This window comes from Buteo buteo, chromosome 19, assembly GCF_964188355.1.
Source record: "Buteo buteo chromosome 19, bButBut1.hap1.1, whole genome shotgun sequence".
In the NCBI taxonomy this organism is placed as follows: Eukaryota; Metazoa; Chordata; class Aves; order Accipitriformes; family Accipitridae; genus Buteo; species Buteo buteo.
The window spans coordinates 28,867,926-28,889,883 of NC_134189.1; the positions used below are offsets into that span (position 1 = coordinate 28,867,926).

The 21,958-nt window shown below is 39.5% G+C and overlaps 1 protein-coding gene across 1 annotated transcript in view; it reads left to right on the forward strand.

Annotated features, from left to right (window-relative positions):
- The window catches only part of SCUBE1 (signal peptide, CUB domain and EGF like domain containing 1), a 210,821-nt gene that overhangs the window by 121,097 nt on the left and 67,766 nt on the right, over positions 1-21,958 (forward strand). Inside the window, exon 7 of the mRNA XM_075051294.1 lies at positions 16,888-17,004. Coding sequence (XP_074907395.1) covers positions 16,888-17,004 — 117 coding nt within the window. The remainder of the gene's footprint in view (positions 1-16,887; positions 17,005-21,958) is intronic.

The following is a 21,958-nucleotide window of genomic DNA, read 5'->3' on the forward strand; positions in this document are numbered from 1 at the left end:
TCTTAAAATTATGTTCAAATCTCTGTTTTGTATAGTACAACACAATTTTTTTCTGAAAATATTTTCAGTGTATTTCTTAGGAACGGTCACAGAGACCTCCCACTTTCCTTTACCTTCTTTTCCTTGAGAACCTATTTGCCAGGACTATTTTTCCCGTCATAGCATGAGACTGCCCCACCTGATTAGAGGAGTGTGCTAATGCATTTCACATATCATTCAGTCTAAATCCAGCATCAGTTTGAAACACAGTATATCATGCCCTGCCTACCTGGATGAAAACCATTCTAGTGTGGGCACACAACTTTAGAAGTACCAAATTTCTACTCAATCCTACTAATACACATATCTTCAAAATGTTTTGTCCAGTGTCACATCTTCAGCAATGGAAGTTGCTTTTATTCATGTACGCAGTTTCCAAATCTCTTTTTGCTATTGCAGCCCTGGATAGAATTCAGAAGTTCAGTGGCCCTGCAGTCTACAACTGTAAAGATGAGTCATCCAGCAGTCTAGCACTTCATCATTATATATATTGTAAATTATCAAGTCTCACTGGCTTAGCATTACTCTCCTCTTGGGCACTGTCTTTTGCTTGAAAAGGCTACAGGGGTTTTATAGAGCAATTGTCTGTTGATATCCTGAAGCTTTCTTTTACATAGAACTTGATACTGTGGACACAAAAAAGATTTTATAGCATCAGTTATGCCATTGGGCTGCCTCATTATAAATAAGCCAGCTGCTTACAAAGATGTGACAGGCAGCTGAAAACATCCTCTTTGAGGAACCAGAACTGCAGAACTGTCTGGTCTTAAAACTCATGAAGTCCTCATCTCCTAATTAAAGGTAATGCTTTGCTCTTTGGCTACTCTTTACATCAACTCTTAGAACCAAGAAATTTTATGATATATTTTTCATATTGTCTTTAAAAATGCAGTCACTTGGTACATTGTCATCATCACAGGCCTTACTAGACTGCATGAATTCTTAAGATGCTTTAGTGACACAACCGTGATGTTCTATCCCGGGCGTTTCTTTGATCTTACCCTCTGATCAGCACTTTTTGAAGAGGTGGACCTGACCCATTCTCACCCTCTTTCTTTTCCCTCGCTGTACTCTTTAGCAGTCAATGTATCAGGTTCATTTGGGCTTGAAGCCAAATGACTTCAGAACAACTGCAAAGGCTAGGTTTCTCTCCCTCACCTTCAATCTACCTTTTCCATTCTTTCCAGAGATCACTGTTGTAAGAACTCACTTTGGCAATAAAATGTTCTTCTGGCCCTAGAAGATGTAAGGTTGGTTCCTTCTTGTCTCAAGAAGAGAGTTTTACAAAGTTCTTTTCAGTAGAGCAACACAATAGGACATTGAGCCCATCTTGAAGTTAAGGAAGTGCAGTCATTTCCCTTGCATGTTTAAGGCCAGGATAATGGTGCAAATGGCAGTAATACCATCACTACAAGTGTCTTCAGAAACCCAAACTCTACACTGAAATTCACTCCTTCACAAGACATGTTCAACTCGTGTGTCAGGACAGCTTAAGGTTTTGCCATTGCACACTGACTTCTTGGGTCATCAGAAAGGCTGTTTGCAGCCCACCTCAGATACAGGAATGTAATTCTCTTCCCTTCCCTTGAAGGTGGCTCCCAAGATCCCTACAAATTATTTTACCCTCAGTTGAAGTGCTTGTATAAACTGTAAAGTGCATTGGAACTGTCCTGGATTTTGCTACTGCTAAAGGTTACCTCTGTCTAGATTGTTTCTGTAGTGTAGGAAGCACTTCAAGTCATTTGGAGAATCACACCAACAAGGACCAGCTTTGCCAGGCTGGGACATGTTGTATGTGTACCGGTATTACATGCCATCCCTGATTTCTTAAGAGTGGCTTACAGGCAGGGCTTTGGTCTATCTATATTCATGGCACATAATCAGCAATTAAGGTAGTATTTTCACTAGTACTGTATTTTCCATTGTTGTGGCAAGAATGGTTAGATTTCTGCAGATGGCTCCTTTTCCATTTTTAGTAGTCTTTCAGCCATTTATAATGAGCACCCAGCTACCTGCCTGGAGAGCCGAGTGTGCAGTCCACTAAGACCATTTCCTCTCCGCAGCAAACACAAGAGATGTGAGCTGTGGAAATTTCAATTTGGGCATTTCTGCCATGGATTACCTTATGACAGAGAACATTACTGGATGTTATATGGGACAGAATAATCTTTTTTTTTGCCTTAATGTGGGCTTGCTTTGGAAAGTGTACTTCCACTATCAGTCCAACTCCAAGGATCTCAAACTTTGTGGCAGATAGCCAGAGCCATTTCAGACTAGTAGATCACAAGTGCAGGTCCTGCTTTGGCCACTGTCATGATGTGCCAGCACTCCTTTCTCTGTGTGCTCGTCAGCTCCTTCATTCAGTCTTGTGCCTCCTGAAGGTACCTAGAAACATCAGCCAGGGTAACTGTTTATCCTGTCCTGGCCAAAGCTGTTGTGATTTCAGGGGAGTTTTAGCCCAGTATCTACAGTGGATTTCAATGAGCTGCTCACATCGTACTAAAAAACAAACACAATTTGAGCTCATGGTCATGACTTACTGCATTTGCAGCAAAGGCAAACATTTTAGCATCTTTTACATCAACTAGTCAGAGAGATTTACAGCTTTAGAGCTGATCCTTCTTATGCTAGGTTTACCCATTTGAACCTGAAGTGGTACCTGACTTTACATATCTTGAGACATCAGCCATATGGTATTTTTTCCTAAACCACAATTATCTAAGGATTAGTCTACCCTATTCACCCTGGACATCAAGCATGCTTTGACTTTTATTTGTCTGGGAGCAGATCTTTTAGGAGCACCCCTCACCCGATTGCCTCAGTGGCAGGAAGGTACCTAGTTATACCTATTTCCACCCCAGATTATTGCTGCAGGTAACAGATTGTGTCAGGCCTGATTGTTACTAAGCAGAGGTAGAACCATCAAATGTGAGCTGAACATACTCCCCAGGCGTTCAAGGGAGAAAGCCCACTTGAAGCACCATCCTTGCTTCTGCAGTTGCCCCTCACAGGGGCTTCCAGGCATTATGCAGCTCTTAGCAGAGCAGTTCTCTACTTTACCTGTTTCTGATGAATCAAGATCCTCCTTCAGGTAGGTTGCATAAAATAGGGACTACAGAGGGCACACACCCAATGTGTGAACTTCATATTGATAATCATTGGAGGAGGAAGCAAGCTTACTTACTTGAGATGCGTTGTCCATATGCACATTCATATGGTCAGCTACACTTCTCCCCTTCTTTCTCTTAGTCCACCTGGAAATTCTTGGGATTCCAGAGCTGAGAACTGATGGTACGGGACTGTGTGGTCTTAAGGCTAAAAAATCTCAGGTCTTAACTTGCAGGGATCTATGCCCTGTATGAACATGCATGTGAATAACCTTTTAACTTCTCTAGTATGCAGTCTTCTTTTTGCTTCTTCCTCTCCCTGTGACACATTGCAAATTTGAGGATTATAGTCTTTTCTATGGAAGACCGTAAGCTTGGTAGAGCAGCAGGGGTTGTTATAGCTTATGTTTTTTGGAATCATAGACTAACTGCTCTTGTGGACTTTCTAGTCCATTGTGCCTACCTGACCCAAGCTGTTGCCTCCAGTCTGGTGTTTTGTTTGTTACAAATTTCAGGACTTAAACTCTTTGAATCACTGTTTTCTTTTCAGCAGAGACATACAGCTCTTTCTTGATTACAGGAAAATAGAATTGACAAAGTTAACTAGAATTACCAGAGTCTCATAATTAAAGTGATTTTTTCCTGCCATGTGTAAAATGACATTGTATCAATATGGAAACCTTCCTTGGTCATTCTTTCAGTCATCCAAAGATCTCTCGTCTGGTCGTTCACTGTGAATAACTTCTCCAAAGTCAAACCTCTGTCTTGAATTACTGTATAACACACAATGATTGTGTAGTTCATCTGGAAATCCACCATTTTCTGGATTTCAGGACTCTGTGATGGAGCCATATTTAGCTCCTTTGCAGCTCAGGAAGGAGATGTAGAAATGTAGAACTTACTGAAGCCATGCATTCTTTACCTAAAAAATCCTTTAATCTAATGAGAGTTTTCTGGCAAAAGCCTTTTCTTTTTTATCAAAAGTAAGTTTTGTGGGAAGACTCTAGTTTTCAACGTGCTTTTGTGTGGAACGATCTTCAAAAATAGGGAGACAGAATGTACACAGTAGTCTGGTTAGAACATTCATTTGAAATGTGAGGAAATGATACTGAAGACCCCTGCATGGTGATTTGCCACCCATGTTCAAGGGAAATGTTGGGCTGTAAAGTCGGACTAACTCATTATTGCCTCATGAAGGTGCTCTACCCTTGGGGCCAGTACTGATAACTGATAGCCTGGTAAGGGCATGGGATTCTTTGGTTTCAATAAACATAAAAGAATAGAAAACAGGACCTGGTGTTCTAACATGGCATGTAATGCCCTAACTACCAAGCCATTGGAATAAAGAGTGTTATGAGCTCTGATTTTCCCTTACAAAATTTCCAAAAGTCTTAGGTTGTTTTGTTCCACTGTGAATTAAAAATGGATTCTGCAGACTTCATTTTTGGTTCTCTTTCATAATGGAATGAGAGTTTCCAGGTGATCCTACTCCCAATTTTCTGTCTCAAAGAGTGTTTGTTTTCAAGTGTTCTTCCAAAGCAATTAACTTCTATTGTAGTTACAGCCTACCAAGGGTCACTTTAAGCCAAGAGCACCTTTTCAGTATGTACTTCAGTTCCTAGCTTTGTTGTACTCCTTCTAGGACTCTTTCAAATTACTTAAAATATGTCTTTATTTCTCTGAATGGCTCACTGTCAGAAAGCCAAGTGTGCTGCTCTGTATGCATCACAATCTTTTTGTGCTTTAATCAATAAAGCATTTAAAACATATTATTAACAGGCATATTGCCAGGAGGATCTCTAACTCAGTTACTAACTGTGAAACCAAGACCTCACTTTAACTCTTTCTGTCAGTTCTACTTTGCTGTATGAAATCATAGAAAACAGGGGGAAGGAATCCCTGAGGTCATTCATGCATTCTCTCTCTCCCAAGGGCAGATCCTTTCATCTTGAGTTATCGTCACTTTTATTCATTGGGTTTGTGAATGGTGTGCTATTTCCTGTAAAAATCCCTTTTCTTCATTTCTTTGCTGATGATAAAGACTCTGACCTTATCCAGAATTCCTACCAATACCTTCCATTGTTTTGCTTTTCCATTTTAAATGAAGGGATTTGTCCAAGGTCAGGAGATAATGCTCCTTCTCAATGTTCAGAGTATTTCAGTTTTTCTTAGATGCAGCTTTTCTATTTAGAAAAAGCACCACAAACACAACCAATAGTGCTATTTTTAAGGGACTGGATTGGACTCATCCAGTGCTTATAAAACATCTGATCCAATCTGTCAAGTGACGTTCCCTAAATATGTAGTGTTCGCTGAAGAGGAATCAAACTTTTCTGAAATGAGAGCTGTGGGATTCATGATTCAGTGCAAGATTCACCTAGTCGTTTCTTCACACATTCCGTATGTGGCAGTGCAGAATTCTCATCCTATTTTCATGCAAATAAAATTCTACCAATCATGAAATTGCAAGGAAATGAGGAGACAGGCATAACGGAGTGAAGAATTCCACATCCTGGAAGTTACCCTTTCTGTCTCACCTTTTTCATTCCCTGAATATGAAGCTCTTTCAGTTTCTCCTTCATCTGTTCACAGCTATTTGTTTCTTTCATTATATTCTTCTGAATGCTCTTTCTCTATCCTTTCAGCATCACAGAGCATAATTTGCGTGAGAATAACATAGTTCTCACTTAACTGGAAATTCAGATATCTTAGTTGTGTGTTTAGTTTCTACTTGTGCTTGTTGTCCTTTGGGTCCCTCCTTGTACCCTGATCTCATGCCATATAGCGCATGTACTGCCACTTGGAGTAAGATTCTTTTTATGGATGGCAGCAGCAGTCCTAGCATGTGTTCTCTGTCTCATTGCTTTCTTACACATATTGCATATTCCCTCTTACTTAAAGGCAAGCTCATCTGTATAATCAACAGAATATTTAAAAAAAGAAATTGCCTTTCCTGACTTAAGTTTTAATCTCTTCCAAGTTTCAGGCTTTCAGAATTTGTGTATTTTTGCTTGGAATTTGAATGGGATTTTGAGTGGGTTTTTTATCCAGTTAGATAGTCTTTGTTGTTAGGCATGGTCGTGCAGTTCACCTGCATACAGCAGTGATGCCACTAGTGGTTAAAATTATTTCTGTAAGATTCACCTATAGAACATAAATGTTAAGAGGAGGAGTGTACTATGCAAAAACCCAGTATACCTGGAATTCAGAAAGAGCTGTATTTGGTGGGGATTGTGGTGTGATATCAACGCGAAGAAAACAGATGAGACGTCAGCACAGGCTACCTTTGAGCCAGACTGAGCAAGAGTGGGTTTGGGTGTGAGAGGAGATGACGTACAAGTTATGGGCTAATTTGTTTCCAGATACTTTTTATATTAAAATGAATGAGTTCAACGTTCTTTAAGGTGAGGCAGCCAGTACCACTCAGCTGAGCAGGATCTGGCCCTCCCATAGAACTGCTCTAATACCTTAGCATCATCACTGTTTTATAACTGTAACTTAATAGTAGCTGGCACAAGAGTCCTGGCGTTGGTCCATACGAGGGGTCCAAAATGCCACAGTGATGCAAAGAATCATTACAGATGATGGCAACTAATGGTTTAAGATTAGGTCTTCTCAAAATAAAAACAATCATGAGTATGTATTTTTTTCCCTCTTAAAAGAATCACACAATTTCTGGCAGTTTCCTTTGAAATCTTACTTAAAAAAATAAATCCAGTTTGAATTTAAGATAGGACTCACTGATATCCTGTGTGCACTACCTCAGACTGGTTCTGCAATTTCATTTCTGCTGAGATGTACTGTAAAATCTGTTGTGAATCGGTGCAGGACATAAAGCAAATGAGGAGAGAATGGCAAGTCTTGTGATAGCTATCAAGGTGACGAACATTAACAGGGCATTATTCAGCTTTTCAGTGTTCATACTTAAAGATTGCCAGATATTTGGTTTTCTTTCACAGATATCCTTTATCTTTCCTCACTTGTTCAAATATATAAGTTTTCTTGTCTTGTATACGTAGCCTGGAAAGTCACTTTGTGTTTCACTGAGTTAAATACAGACAAATCAACTCATGTGTTTAGGGTAGGTAAATAAGTTATCTCTTGGTTCAGACACAGTAGCAGTTTACAACAGCTTCAGTTACAGCACATCTGCTGAAGAACAGAGATTGCTATTAGTTTAACCCTTTTTGCCACTCTGGTTGCCAGGCAACATTACTTCACATTAGGAAAAAATGGTCTAAGGTAATCCATATACCTCGTAGTTGCACTGGCTGCCATTCTGCTTGCAATCTTTAGCTTTCAGTTACATCAAGATTGACTTGTTCATGTGTCTGAGTACTATGTTCAGATCTTTTGCAAAATTCAGATCTAGTGTAGAAGTAGATACGATTACACTCTGAGTATTATTACTCTTTAATTTGCTTGGGCTATGACCTACTTGATAGGACCTGACAGCTACTCTAAATACACAGCTCCAGACTGCTCCATCATGAATTGCTTTTTGGCTGGCGTAAAAGTTGGCTCAAAATAAGGTTCTCTAATGTGGTACAAATTTTGGGAGCAAAGCCCCATCGCCCTATTTCTGCTGACCCCAGTGAGCTTTAGGCTACTTCAGATGAATTCCAAATGAAAGGCATTTGAATTGTTAGTTTGCTTTAACTTGCCCTGTGGTCAGTGTTATCATTTGGCCAATCGTAGGAACTGTGTAGGGAAAACAAGCATTTTTTCCCTTTCATGTCTTCCTTTCAGCTGTACTTACCACTTACCTTATCAACGTAAATGGTTTACAGAAATTTGGCAAACTTAGAGAACATTCTTTGTTTTGGGGGACAGCAATCTCTTCATCTCCCTTTTGTCCTAAAGTCAGACATTGCCCAGATTTGTGTCTTTGGACAGCATTAAACACCTCAATGGCCTTTTAAATTTGAGAATCAGCACAAACCTGCCTCTCCATGTTTCCAACAGCAATTACCTTTAAACGAGTTACAAATTACTAATTAGTGTTAATTAGTGAGAAAAGGGGGCACACACTGCACATTTTGCAGTATATGGATTTCCCTGTCTTTGGAGTTTGATGTCATAAACCTGCAGGTGTGATGAAACCTAATCTTTTATTGCTTACCTGTTGCTGCAAAAAAATCCTTTTCCTCTGCACAAGGCTTTAAGACAGGTCAGTCTAACCTTCCTCTCTGATTCAAAGGAGATGGCAATCATTAGCTATAGAGAATTTTTTCATTTCATTTCTTCCAAGAACAACTTTTTCTGTGAGAGAAGGTGCTGTTAGCGCTCCCTTTTGTGCTTTTCCTGAGAGACAGATGATCAAGACAGCAGCTGCTGCAAGACTTCCTTGAATGTAAGTAAGTGATGACTTAAGTGGCTTCCCTCTCCATTTTCACTTGAGGCTATATATGATTTCTTTTGTTTTCACTACAGCTGGCCACTTTTGGTCTTCTGTTAAGCCTTCTTTTCATGTTTATACAAACATTATTGAAAACAGCTTTTTCATTTACAGTTGTTCTCCACTCTTTCCAGTCATTGTGTTATGATCAAGAGTTGGAAAACAAATAGGGCTTTCTGAATCCTGTTGACTGCAGACTGCCATGCTGGCTAACAGAAAAGATCAGAGAATCACTTCTCCATATCTCCAAAGAAAACATCCTGATACTAGATGGCTTGCTTTTGCTTTCATGCCTTGTGGCTTAAAGGCTCTTCGTGATAGAACTGTGTATTGATCAGACAAAGGGAAGTGACATGGATCACTAGTGCAATATTTCTATACTTTTTATATGTTCTGGGCATAACATGAAATTAAAATCGTCCTCCTTCATGCAGAGGTCCACATAGTACTCCTCTGTCTTGTGTCTTGCTCAGGATACAGCAGCACAAGTCAACACAGTAGAAATACACTACATTGACTGGTATCTCAGTGGCCTGCACAATGGCACAGTGACTGCAAAATTGCATTTGTGCTTTTAGACAGTAATAGTACGAGCCTAAGTTATATTCAGCATCTTCTCCTGAGGGCTCTTTGTGACTGCCAGCTGGCTCAGCCTTCTCGCGTGATGTGCACGATTACACCTTTACAGTGCCTCTTTCTGAAATTAATTTCTTGCCTACCACCTGAAGAAGCTTATTTTGGTTTAGATCTTCTTAAAAAACATGATTGATCACTTTGTTACTTGCCCATTTTATTCCTTATACCCATGTACAGCATCTTTAGGGTTTTTTAATCTTTTTGTGTTTTCAGAGAATAATTTGAAAATTTATGTTATCTTAAGCAAATTTTTATCACACTGAACATTATATCAAATGTTTTAGCAGGTTGACTGAGACTGGGAAAGAAGAGTTTTGCATATAGGTGCAGGTATATGCACACATTCCAGTTTATGGGATTAATTTTTTAAGTAGAACATAAATAGAGCCAATCCAAAATGACTGACCTTGGTTAACACAAAACAGAGGCACCAACCTCTCTGTTAAATAATGCTTTTTCGTATTAATTCTGTTGCATATTATGCTAATCTAAAGGAATTTAAGACTGGATAGAAAAGATGAAATTCTCTTACCCCTCTAAAAAGTTACATTTACAGAGGAATAAATATTATCAGGGGAAAAGGAAATTAAAGAGTGGGGAGTGTCAAGTCTTGCTTTTAATTTCAGTACTATTGGTAGTAATTTCTGTACTGTTGGTAGCAATAAAAACAATGCTATTTTACATTTATAGAGCATGTGTGCTAATGAATTTCAAAAGATCTTATGAGTATAGGAAATACTGCATGTATTTTAAATGAGGAGACCAGTATGTCACAAAATTTCTTGTGAGCTCCAGTGCAAGTAATTTGCCAAGGATGAAATAGCAGCTTATGGGAAGCTAGGGAAGAAATTTAGGTCTCTAATTCCATGCTTCAACTTTCCAAACATGAGCATTTCCTATTGGAAATATCATAGAATCATGGAATATCTCAAGCTGGAAAGGACCCATAAAGATCATCGAGTCAGGCTCCCTGCTCCTCGCAGGACTACCTAGCACTAATCCATACGACTAAGAGCATCGCCCAGACGCATCTTGAACTCTGACAGGCTTGGTGCCGTGACCGCTTCCCTGGGGAGCCTGTTCCAGTGGCTGACCACTCTCTCAGTGAAGAACCTTTTCCTAAAGTCCAATCTGAACTTGCCCTAACACAGTCGCATTCCATTTCCTCGTGTCCCATCACTGCTCACCAGAGAGGAGATCAGCACCTCCCCCTCCGCTGCCCCCCTTGAGGAAGGTGTGGACTGTGAGCAGGTCCCCCCTCAGCCTTCTCTTCTCGAAGCTGAACAAGCAAAGTGACCTCAGCCACTCCTCATAAGTCTTGCCCTCGAGACCTTTCACCATCTCGGTCGCTCTCCTCTGAACACGTTCTAATAGTTTGATGTCCTTCTTATACTGAGGCACCCAAAACTGCACACAGTACTCAAGATGGGGCTGCACCAGTGCAATGTAGAGTGGGACAATCACCTCCCTCGACCGACTAGCTATGCTGTGCTTGATGCACCCCAGGACACGATTGGCCCTTTTGGCTGCCAATGCACACTGTTGACTCATATTCAACTTGCCATCAACCCAAACCCCCAGATCTCTTTCCACGGGGCTGCTTTCCATCGTCTTACTCCCCAGTTTGTATGCATAAGCAGGGTTATCCCATCCCAGGTGCAGAATCTGGCAAGTGCTCTTGTTAAACTTCATACAGTTGGTGATTGCCCAGCTCTCTAGTCTATTCAGACTTCTCTGTAAGGCCTCTCTACCCACACAGGAGTCCACAGCTCCTCCTAATTTAGTGTCAGTGGCAATACTAAATGTGTCAGATTCCAAAGAGATCTTGAGCTTGAATAGGATACTGAGTAGACATGAACTGTGCCTTTGAATTTGACACGCTCTGTTCATGGTACTTCCCTTCTCTCTCTTCCCCCCCAGTATTCTTTATCAGAAATAAAAGTGAAACTCAAATTTTTCAGTCTCTGTAGGATATGTGAATCAGTTTCATTGAATCACAGACTCATGTAAGTTGGAAGGGACCTCTGGAGGTCATCTAATCCAGCCTCCTGCTCAAAGAAAGGGCAACTATACCGGGTCATTCAGGGCCATGTCCAGTTGAGTTTTGAGTATCTCCAAGGATGTAGATTTCACAGCCTCCCTGGGAACCCCTTCCTGTGTTTGACCGCTCTCATGGTGAAAATTTTTTACCTTGTATCAAGCTGGAATTTCCCATATTCTAGCTTCTGTTTGTTGCCTCTTGACCTTCCACAGTGCACCTCCAAGAAAATTCTTGTTCCATCTTCTTCATATTGTGCCATTGGTTAGCTGTAGACAGAAATAAGAATCTCCTCTGAGCATTCTCTTGTTAAGGCTGAACAGCTCTCAGCTTCTCAGCGTCATCATGTGCTCCAGCCCCCTAAACATGACCTTGGTAGACCTCAACTGAATTCGCTCTAGTATGTCCATGTCTTTCTTGCGCTGGAGTGCCAGAACTGGACACAGCACTCAGATGTTGTTACTCCAAGCACCAAATAGAGGGGTAGGGTCACTTCTCTTGATCTTCTGCTGGTACTTTTACTAATATAAACCAGGATGATGTTGACCTTCTTTGCCTTACAGAAACACTGGTGACTTCCATTCAACTTGTCCACCAGGGATCCCAGGTTTTACTCCAAAACTGCTTTCTAGCCAGTCAGTTCTAAGCCTGTTCTGTTGTATGGGATTATTCCATCCCATACGCAGGACTTGGATTTGCCTTCATTGAAGCTCATAATGTTCCCTTCAGGCCATTTTTTCCAACCTGTTTAGGCCCCTCTGAATAGCAGCCCTGCCCTCCGGTGTATTGACCATTTCCCCAATTTCATATCATCCACAAATTTGCACAAAGTGCCACCTGTCCCATAGTCCAGGTTGTTAGTAGAGACATTAGGCAGTATTGGCCCTAGTATCACTAGCTGAGGCTGAGGGATAGCTCTAGTGACAGACTGCCGGTTGGACTCTCTACTACTCATTCAATCCTTTTGAGGCCAGCTGTCCAGCCAATTTTCCACTCCCTGTATTATCCACTTATCCAGTCTATCTCTTACCACTGTGGCCATAAGGATACTATGGAAGACCATGTCAAAGCACTTACTAAACTTAAGGTGGAAGACATCCACAGCTCTCCCCTTATCCACAGTGTAAGTCACATCATTGTAGAAGGCAGTTGGGTTAACCAGGCACAATTTGCCCTCAGTAAGTCGATGCTGGCCATTCCCAATCATCTTCCTGTCTTTCATGTGCTTGCCAATGGCTTCCACGATGATTTGCTCCATAAGCTTACAGAGGTCTGATGTGAGGCTGGCTGGCCAGTAGTTCCCCAGATTCCCCCTCCTGCCTTTCTTGATGTTTACCTCATCCAGTCATCAGGAACCCTACCCTGTTCTCGTGACTTACCAAATATTATAGAGAGTCACCTCACTAAGACATATATTACTGTATGATCTTCAGATGTATCCTTTCTAGTCCCATAGACCCATATAAGTTTTTTTCTGCTTTGCAGCATATCTCAGTTCCTAAAACATGGGTTTGGATCTTAGTTCAAATTGACCCAGGCTGCCGAAGTGAATAATAAAGATTCCAAGATTTTCCTGGTTTTGAGCAATATCCTTAAAATCACATCATGTTCTTTTGATCGTAGAGATAAAATGTAGTCACAAAAATTGGAGGCAGATTTTGGAGACACCTGTCTTTGAGGCAGTTTTTCAGTGGCTTTATGAAATAATTGGCCACTTGCAAAAACCAGATTTGAATAGAAGCTTACATTTTGAATGGTTATGTTTACTTGTTTCATAAAAGAAGCTGAAATTTAGGTTTTCTGAAATATTCCCAAACCATGACCCGTGTTCAGAGTTTCAGGCATTTAATAGTATTCAAAGCCAAATAAATCCTGTCTGGTGTCAGTCTTCTTTTTAAGAAAGTGACCAGGCTCTATTGCCACCTGGTAGAGATGCCGCTTTAGTTCAAAAACTTCAGAACTAGAACCTGGAGAACTGATCTTTCACTGCTAAACCCCTGCAGACACTGATGTGACATAATGAAAGACTGAATACCCCTGTAACTTCACCTGGTAACTTAGTCAACATTCCTGATCCAGTGCTGAAGAACCGACAGCTCAAGCTTGCGCTTTTTAATAGGATATTTTAATATCCAGAAGCAGTGCATATTCCATGATGCAATGCACTATTGTTAAAACAATAAGTATCCTAATTTAGTAAACCATAGGTATAGCTTGTCGGTAATGATTTTGATCACTTCTTGTCTATAGATCCAGGGACCAGATACCTGAGAGAATGCTCCAGAATTAGGAGCTTACAGTGGAAAAAACCAATGTAAGCTGTCCCGGATTGCCTTATGTAAACAGATGTCCTTTTCTTTAGATCCCTGTTTCTGTCTGAGTTTTCTGGTGGGAATTCAATAAGGATGTAAGTGGGGCTGCAAACATCACTTTAAATTCACAGTAAAGTCTAGAATTTTCACATTATGAGCTTTATCATAATTCAGAAGGAATCTAAATGTCAGTTACATGACACTGCTTTATTTGTGTCTTTCAGTTCTTTTTCTTGTCCCTCATCACAACAAAAAACATCAGAAATGTGCCAAAAAGTCTGAAACAACAACAACAAAAAGAGTAATAAATATGCTGAGGTTGCCTTTCACAGAGAAAAAAACAATGGAAAATGGTCTGTAGGATGAATATCACCATGAAAATCTGATCCAGATTTTGAACATCCTTTCTCTCCATTCCATATAAATATAGCTTCTCCAGTGTGATAGCTTGGAAATAAGTAATTCGCTTCTGCTCTTTATTTGAGACCTAAAACTTGTATTTGCATTTCAAATATATACTAAGGTTTGATAGTGGTGAGGTGAAGAATGAATTGAAGTCATTTCTAACAGAAACACAGGTGGTGACGTGCTTCAGTTTATGTTGTGCATAGGCCTCAGCTATTCTATTTCATGTAGCTGTAATACCTTTTTCCCACATTCTGCTATTCACATTCGCTTTCTTTTACCAATGTTTTCTCATGACTTTGAGTTTAAGGAATTTCATCAATACATCTCTCCAATTATCCAAAATGTTAGAGGTACTGTCAGATGTCTTCTTGCTCACTTGGATCTTCATTCTGTTAGAGTTCGTCATGTATTAAAGTCAGAATCACCAGGAAAGTCGAAGGGTATTTATCCTTTTTGGTTTGTTTTACTAAATCTCTGTGAAAATAAGAAAAGCTGGCTTGATTCCCTCTATTTATGCATAGAAATAACTCTTGTTCACTGAATGACCCTTACCCTATAGATCCAGTCATCCATGCCATGGGAAAAAAAAATTGTTGTGTCTATTCATTTTCACTGGATGTCATCCAGAAAGCAGAAATATTACTGCTTATGTTCATCTCATGTTGATGAACTGCAATAAAGGACTCTTCATATGCCAAAGTTAATCTGCTAACATAAGATTTACTGCTCTTTGCAGTGCCATGCCAAATGTACATCTTCAGCACTTCTCCTTGTTTTTTAACCTTAACTCTTTACTCCTGGCAAATCACCCTACCATTAAAATGTACCCAAGTAAAAAAGTTTTAAATTACCTGAAACTTTCTCCCTTCTCTGAAACATAAAATCATTTGATATGTTGGCCTATGAGGACACACACACACATTCACATACAAATGGAAATGCCAGCATTGTCATTTACAGAAGAATTCTTCAAGCAGCAGTTGCAGCCTTTAAGTCTATAAAATAGTCCTTCCTAGGGGAGTAAATGAAAATCAGAACTATATTACTTGAGCAGTTAGGTTCAGATCCTGCAAGTCATACCTAAGGTGAGCAAGAACTTTACCTGAAAACTTTAAGGAGTTGCAGACTCAGCTCCATTTTCAGAAAGCTGTTCCAGCAAACACGTCAGTCCATTTGTTAGCTGTGCTTGCTGGCAGTTATATGCAAATCCATTTGTATACTGATTACTTTTTCTATATGATGTTATTACATAGCACACATAGCATAAAAAAATTAAAAACTGTCTAGTAGAGCATGTGTGAATGTATATAGACAGCAGAGTTCTGTCCCATGCTGTTAATGCATGTGTGCCCCAACCCCTTGCTTTCAGTTTGTTCGTAAGTGCCAGCAGCTTATTCCACAACTGATGTAGAGGTCTGTGCCAGTGCAAAAGAAAAAAAAAAAAAAAGTTACACTTTTTTTCTCTTACTTTGAAGCAGTGAATTGCATCCAAAGGGCCAGTCTAAGTTCACCTTGAGGGCATTAGCAGAGGCTACTTTAAAATAAAAATCTTTTAGTACTAGTCAATTGAAAAATAAAGCCTTTTCTGTTCTGTGTAAATAATTTTTGATCACTGTACTGTTCTAAGGCAATTCCCTATTAGCATATCCTATAGCTTATTGTCAGACCCTGTCCGCAGGGTACAATTGTGACACAGGTTGTGAATATTCAGCAATAGGAGTCTGTAAATCTGAGTAAGTAATGACAAAGCCTCTTTAGGGAAAGCCAGAATGAGGTGAGCTGAGTAGAATAATGGCATTCTTGGGGGGCAAGGGGGTATTTTAATTTAATCAAAGCCAGAGCAACTGAAAAAGATACTATTAAAAGGACTTGCTCTCTGAAGTAAATACTTTTCAGATAAATGCATAGTTCAAACTGACGTGCTAAATTGACATCCTTACATCCACTCTATTCTCTGGATCAAAGCAAAGTTAATCATTTCACTTGCCTTTTATCTATTTTATGGATGTGTGTGTGGGTATGTGTGTGTATGTATGTGTACGGTGTGCGCATGTGCACACATGAGTAGCAGAAAATAACGGCAATGAGGGAGGGGTTTTTGCTTTTTCTGTAATGAAGTTGAAGATTTTTTTTAATGTAGTGGTACCTAATAGTCATTGCCCACTGTTGTAAAAGCTCAGAAGTATTGCAGCTTTCTCTTGCCTGTGTTTGCCCAGCCACCCTTCTACATACTACAAGCACTGGGAAATTTCAATGACACAGCTTGGAATGGGTTCAGTGACCTCAATTATGCCCTCCCACCCACTCTAAACTCCTTTCAATTTGCAAAAAGCTTTAAGTGGACAAAACCCAGATGCCTTTTGCTTGTAGTTCAGTAAGAACAGATTGGGCATGTAGATTCTTGTCAAAGTGATATATGTAGTTCATTTTCCATTAACTCTTTCTTAACTAAGGATTTTAAATTCTCAGTTCCAAGTCTAGCAATCTGCTTTGCTTTCTACTGCTTTTTAAAGTTCATTATGCCTACATCATTTAAAAAAATGAACCTTAGAAAGCTTCAGCTAGACATTGACTGATACGAAACAGACTGAATGTTTGGTTCCGCTTTTAAAGGCAGTCACTTTTTTTTCTTTTTAAACTTCTTTCGTATGTAATAACCCATCCTATTGTCTAAGACAGTTCAAAAGCACTAACTAAATATAATAAGTAAAAACACCCAGCTGGGGGGGAGAAAGAAATCATGACTTGTGGAAATGATTTACCAGTCAAAACCAGTACATGGGCCCTGATGACCTTGAGAGCTTGCTTCCGTTGGCTTGCTTAAACTTAGATTGCTTTCATAATGTTGTAATATTGCCCCAAAGAGTTGGTGCCTCTCCCCTCCCCCAGACCATTTCATTACACTCCCTTTCTCCCTCTCTCTCTCTCTCTTTCTCTTTCATTCTGCAGAAACATGTGCTGTCAATAATGGAGGCTGTGATCGGACTTGCAAGGATACCGCGACAGGGGTACGATGCAGTTGCCCAGTTGGATTTACCCTGCAGCCTGATGGGAAAACGTGCAAAGGTCAGCTTCTGTTTGCTTTGCAATGCATCATTTGCCTTCAGCAGTTCCAGTACAAGATGTAAATACTCAGTTATTTAATCAATACTTTTAAGTTAAGGCAATACTGGCATAGAGATTGCAATTGAGTTCATTAGCTTTCTCCTTCCCTAATTTTTCTGTATTTACCTATTTCAATCATTTTTCTCTCTATTTATTAGAGGGTTTTATCCCTGCAAAGAAATGACATACAGAGGTCAAACTGTTTCAAACTGACCAGAGATTTAGAGGAGCAACCCTGGGCTGCAAAAAAGCTTTCAGTTTGAAAGGATAGTCTGATACCCTTGTAAAACTTCAGTCATCTAATGGTGTCTGTATTTGTCTATTCAAAAAGCGAGTTAAAATTTTCAACTGGTACTTTGTTACCTGCAGATAATCAACTGGTTATTGCCAAGCAAAAGATGCAGAGGTATTGCTCAAAAAAACCCAGATAATTGTCCATTTCTGCCCCTTCAAAACACAAGTAGAAACCAAAACAACATTTACTAGTGCACAGGCCTAAACTGTATAGCTGATGCTCAGATTTTACTGTTCCAAAGGCAGCACAAGAACCTTGGCATTTTGTCCTTCATGAGTGTGTTAAAACTGAGGTCAGGGAAGAGAGAACAGAAAAGAGCATCTGATACCACTGTCAACATCTGTTCTCAGTTAGGGGACAGGGGCAGTTCTCAAATATCCCTGCAGAATCGCATTTAGTGGCACTATGCACATGAGTAGATTTGGATAGGACCAGGCCCTCCATCAACCATTTGCCCATCTTCCTATGTATTTCTTTTGAGCTCCATTGCAAGAGACTTGGTGATGGACATCCAGGAGGACACTGCATATATTGTTGTCACAGAGAATACTTTTTTATCACTCAGTGACTTAGAGTAAGTTGACCTAACTTGCTAAGAAACTATTGGGACCTTTTTCCTTCAAAGTAACCAGAAATGTCAGAATAACTTCAGTCCAGGGCTTGATGTTACTTAAAATAGTAAAACCCACAAAAATAAACAGAAAATGTGTGGTTTCCCCTTGCTCCAGGCTGAAAAATCCCAGTGCTTGGGCATGATCCTGTTAGTATTTATAGAAATAACAGTCCATTTGCCTGTTTATTTGAAAATAAAACATTTAAACTGCCATTGCACACAATGTTAATAGTTAAGGGTGAGCACACATCAAAAATCAGTTGTTTTAGTTCAAGCCACATAAAAATAAATCTTCATTTTTACAGGCAGACTAGCTAAGCCATGGCAGAGCAGTAACAGTGATTCCACCAAGTGCTTAAAAAGAAGGCATTTTAATACTGTAACATACACCTAGACTTGATCATAATGTTTATTATTGAAACTGCATCATGAAGAAAAAGATTAATTCTAAATTTAGAAGTTCAGCCATAGAACTAATATGAAACAATATTTATATAATCATCAAGTCTATAATTAATGCTGCAGACAAAATGAAATATTCAACTGATCCTCAAACCAAATGCCCTAGCTCTAAACTGTTTCACTTTTTTTTTCTTTTCCCCTTTTTTATGAGAAGAAAATACAAGAAACAGAATCTGTATTTTTATGATGCTGCAGATTCTTTCTTATTTTCTTAAAATAAGCAGCAACTAGAAGTGAACTCACACGGTTTAGCAAACGAACCAGGCCATTTCTTTTTAACCTTTATTGACATTTTAGGAAATACTCTTCATCATAAAATGGTAAAATATGTTTTGCATTTAATTTAACTGTAATTAATAATATTTATCTAATGTATTGCAGTGTGAGATTTCTGGCTAGATTCTGCTTCCCTGAAGCTAAAGTAACTTCCCATTTAAATCTGTGCACAAAGGATACTGCACTTAAACTGACCAGTGAAGCTTCTTCTGTAGCTTTCGCAGGCAGCCCTTAGTCAAGACTGCTCTCAGATTTACATCTTCTGAGTGCAAAAATGAGCATTTTGGTGGAGTGACATTGATGCCTTCTCGGCTCCTCTTGCTTATGGCTAAAGCCTGGAAAAGGCTGGGGTGGGGAAATCCAGTGTACACATATTCATTCCTCTGAGTTCTATAGGAAACAAAAGAAAAAAGTGATCACGTCAAGTTTTCTCCTTTGATTTTTTTCTCTTTACTCTCCTTGATTTGACTGGCCCACAATTTCTCGTATGTACAGTTCATTGTTCCCTCTAGCTGTAACATTACATTCGCGTGGTAAGAGCAATGGATTATCTATTGGATGCCCTTTAAAGCATCTTCAGGGACCATGCAGCTGTCACATCCTGTCTTTCCTGGGCAGAGTTTTCAAGTCCATCAAGTGTCACAGCATCTCCAAGTGAGGTTTTTCATATAAGCATCATTTCAAGAGAGGTTATATTTCTCACTGTAGGAGAATGATATGCCATTATCTATCAAAAGAAAGTAGAGAGACAGGGCATGTAAGAAAAGCTGAGAGAAATTGGAGGGAAAATCAATATATTAATGGAAAAATGCAATTGTGGGTTGAGCAAAATTATTAATATGTCTGGGTTGAATTTAGCAAATAATGTTGACCAAAAAGAATGTTTTTATTGGAAAGTCTACAATTTTCAGTCCATTTTGGCATCTTCCTGTCTAAGACATTTTACATAGTGCAGCTATTATTTGAAATTACGTAGTTGCTTAGATTCAAGAGGCTTAAATAAGACACAAAGAAACACCTGAACTTTTGAGTACTCCAAGGTGGACATAGTGTAAGTTATGAATCTGTAATTCTAGCTCACTTGTAGGTGATTTCCTCAATAGTGCACTTTTATTCTTCCTTATTTTTTACAAGGGAATCAGGTAAATTAAAGAACATCTTTATTTTTAAATTAATAAAATAATCTATATTTTTTTTAATAACAAAAATTCCTAGATGGTTCTGTTCAAAAATCAGGACTAGTCTGGTTTAGGCATTGTATAGTCGTATAATGGGAAAAAGAGTTTACTGTCCAAAATGTTCACAGGTTTTTGTTTAGTAGTTTGGAATTTCATTAACTGTTTAGTATAGGAAAAAGGCAAGTATACATACAAAAGGAAAGGCAATTTTTTAAGAAAGAGTATATGCAAACATGCTTTATTTGCCAAAAGATGGCAAATAAACTCTATTAAGTGTAACTAATTGTTCTACACTTTGTTTGCAATATCGTATTTCATACTTTATAGTTCTATCATAAAAGCTGGGATGGATTCAAATCACAGAGTACAGAACTGAGTCAGGACTGAAACTCTGGTATTTCTCCTGGCCCCTTCCCAACATGTCAGAGAATGGAGGGTGCAGGAAAGCAATTTCCAAGTAATACAAGGGACCTACCTTCAGTAGTTTTGAATGTCGACCTCTTTCACAGGCTCAGTGGGAAATGAGAGTTCATTGTACCTCAAAGAATCAAGCTCCTTTTGTTAATGCACAGTGCAGTCTGGTTTACATCAAATGTCAATAAAATAGGAAAAAAAAGTTGTTGTGCAGAAAGTTTTAACTGGAATGTGTACAGGTAGCTGCATAGCCAGTAGGAAGACTACTGTAACAGAAGATTGTTTTGGTTTCTGGAAGATGAAAAAACCTTTTTTTGTCTCTGAGTCTTTCTCCCTTACATATATTATTTACCTGATCTCGCAGTGAAATAAGAGCAAAAGTGCTGTCTGTGGTCTAGTTAGAGAGACCTTCAGGTGTATTGATCGTGGCTAGGATAAAAATTCATTAACATTTTGATGTTCTTTAAAAGTCAGTCTCAAACTTAAGTCTTCCCTCAGCTGGGTTGATGCACAATGGAGAATGCTCCTTTTTTCCCTTCAGCTTTCCTATCAACTTGGCTCTTAATAAGCCAAACCATGGAGGCTTTTGTCAGCTAAGAGAAGAGACACATCCCAAGCAGAAAGAGTTCCATATTCTCCCTCTAATTAATGCTATTTAATTTCTCCTACCATTGTAACTGGGTGATCCCAGCTTGATGCTGAGTCCATTTGATGCTGTCAATTATTGTGCCACATATGACAAAACAGTGTAGTTCATTTCCTTAAATGCCGACCAAGTCATCCCACACAAGTCAGCTAATGCAGACAGAAAGGGAGACAGAGGATTAAAAGACCTAGTGGCCCAGGATGCTTATTGCTCATTGCCTCCTACCCACTTTTTAATATCCCCTATATTATTCATATCGGAGGTTCTGTGGTCCCTAGCTCCCTTGCTTTTTGGTTTCTGTGCATCCTTCCTGCTGAGCACCCTTTTCATGCATCCAGCTGTAATCTGCCCTCAGTGAGAAGATTCATCAGCTTAGCATTTTAATTATATTAAATACAATTTATGTAGCTGATAAAGCAGGAGACTCATTTGCAAAAAACTTGCGGGGTTCAAGAGGAGTGAAGTCAGACTAGATTAGACATAGCACAGATTTCTGAAGATTGTTTAAATCCAGCTGCCAAACTGGATCAAACAATAAAGGGCTTGTCTGCCCGAGGGCAGCTTCAGAAGGATGGGAGACAAGCTGAGCAAGGGAGCATTATTCTTCCAGGACTTAGAGTAGAGAAGGACTGGGAATGACCGCAGAAGACATCCGAGAGAGACAGGGGCTTTCTTTGTGGGTTCTCTAAGAAGTGAATTAGAGCAAGAGGAAGGGCCACAAGTTTTTGGCATGGTGTAAAATGTAGGACCGTGTGTCTGATGTGCTCCGTCTCTGCCTCAGGGATTTAACAAAGAAACTGTGCTCCCAAGGCACTCTTGTGCCCCAGAATAGTGCAGCTTCCCAGCACGGTACACGTCGACATAGAGGAACTGTGCAGGGTGCAGCACTTGCTGAACTCCTAGAGTCAAATGGCAGAGAAAATATAATTTTTAAGCAGGAGAAGAGAAGCATAACTGGATTCCTAATGGTTATGGAGCAAAAGCCACATCTCAAATATGGCTTTTCCATAAACATCTATAAAGTGCCACCT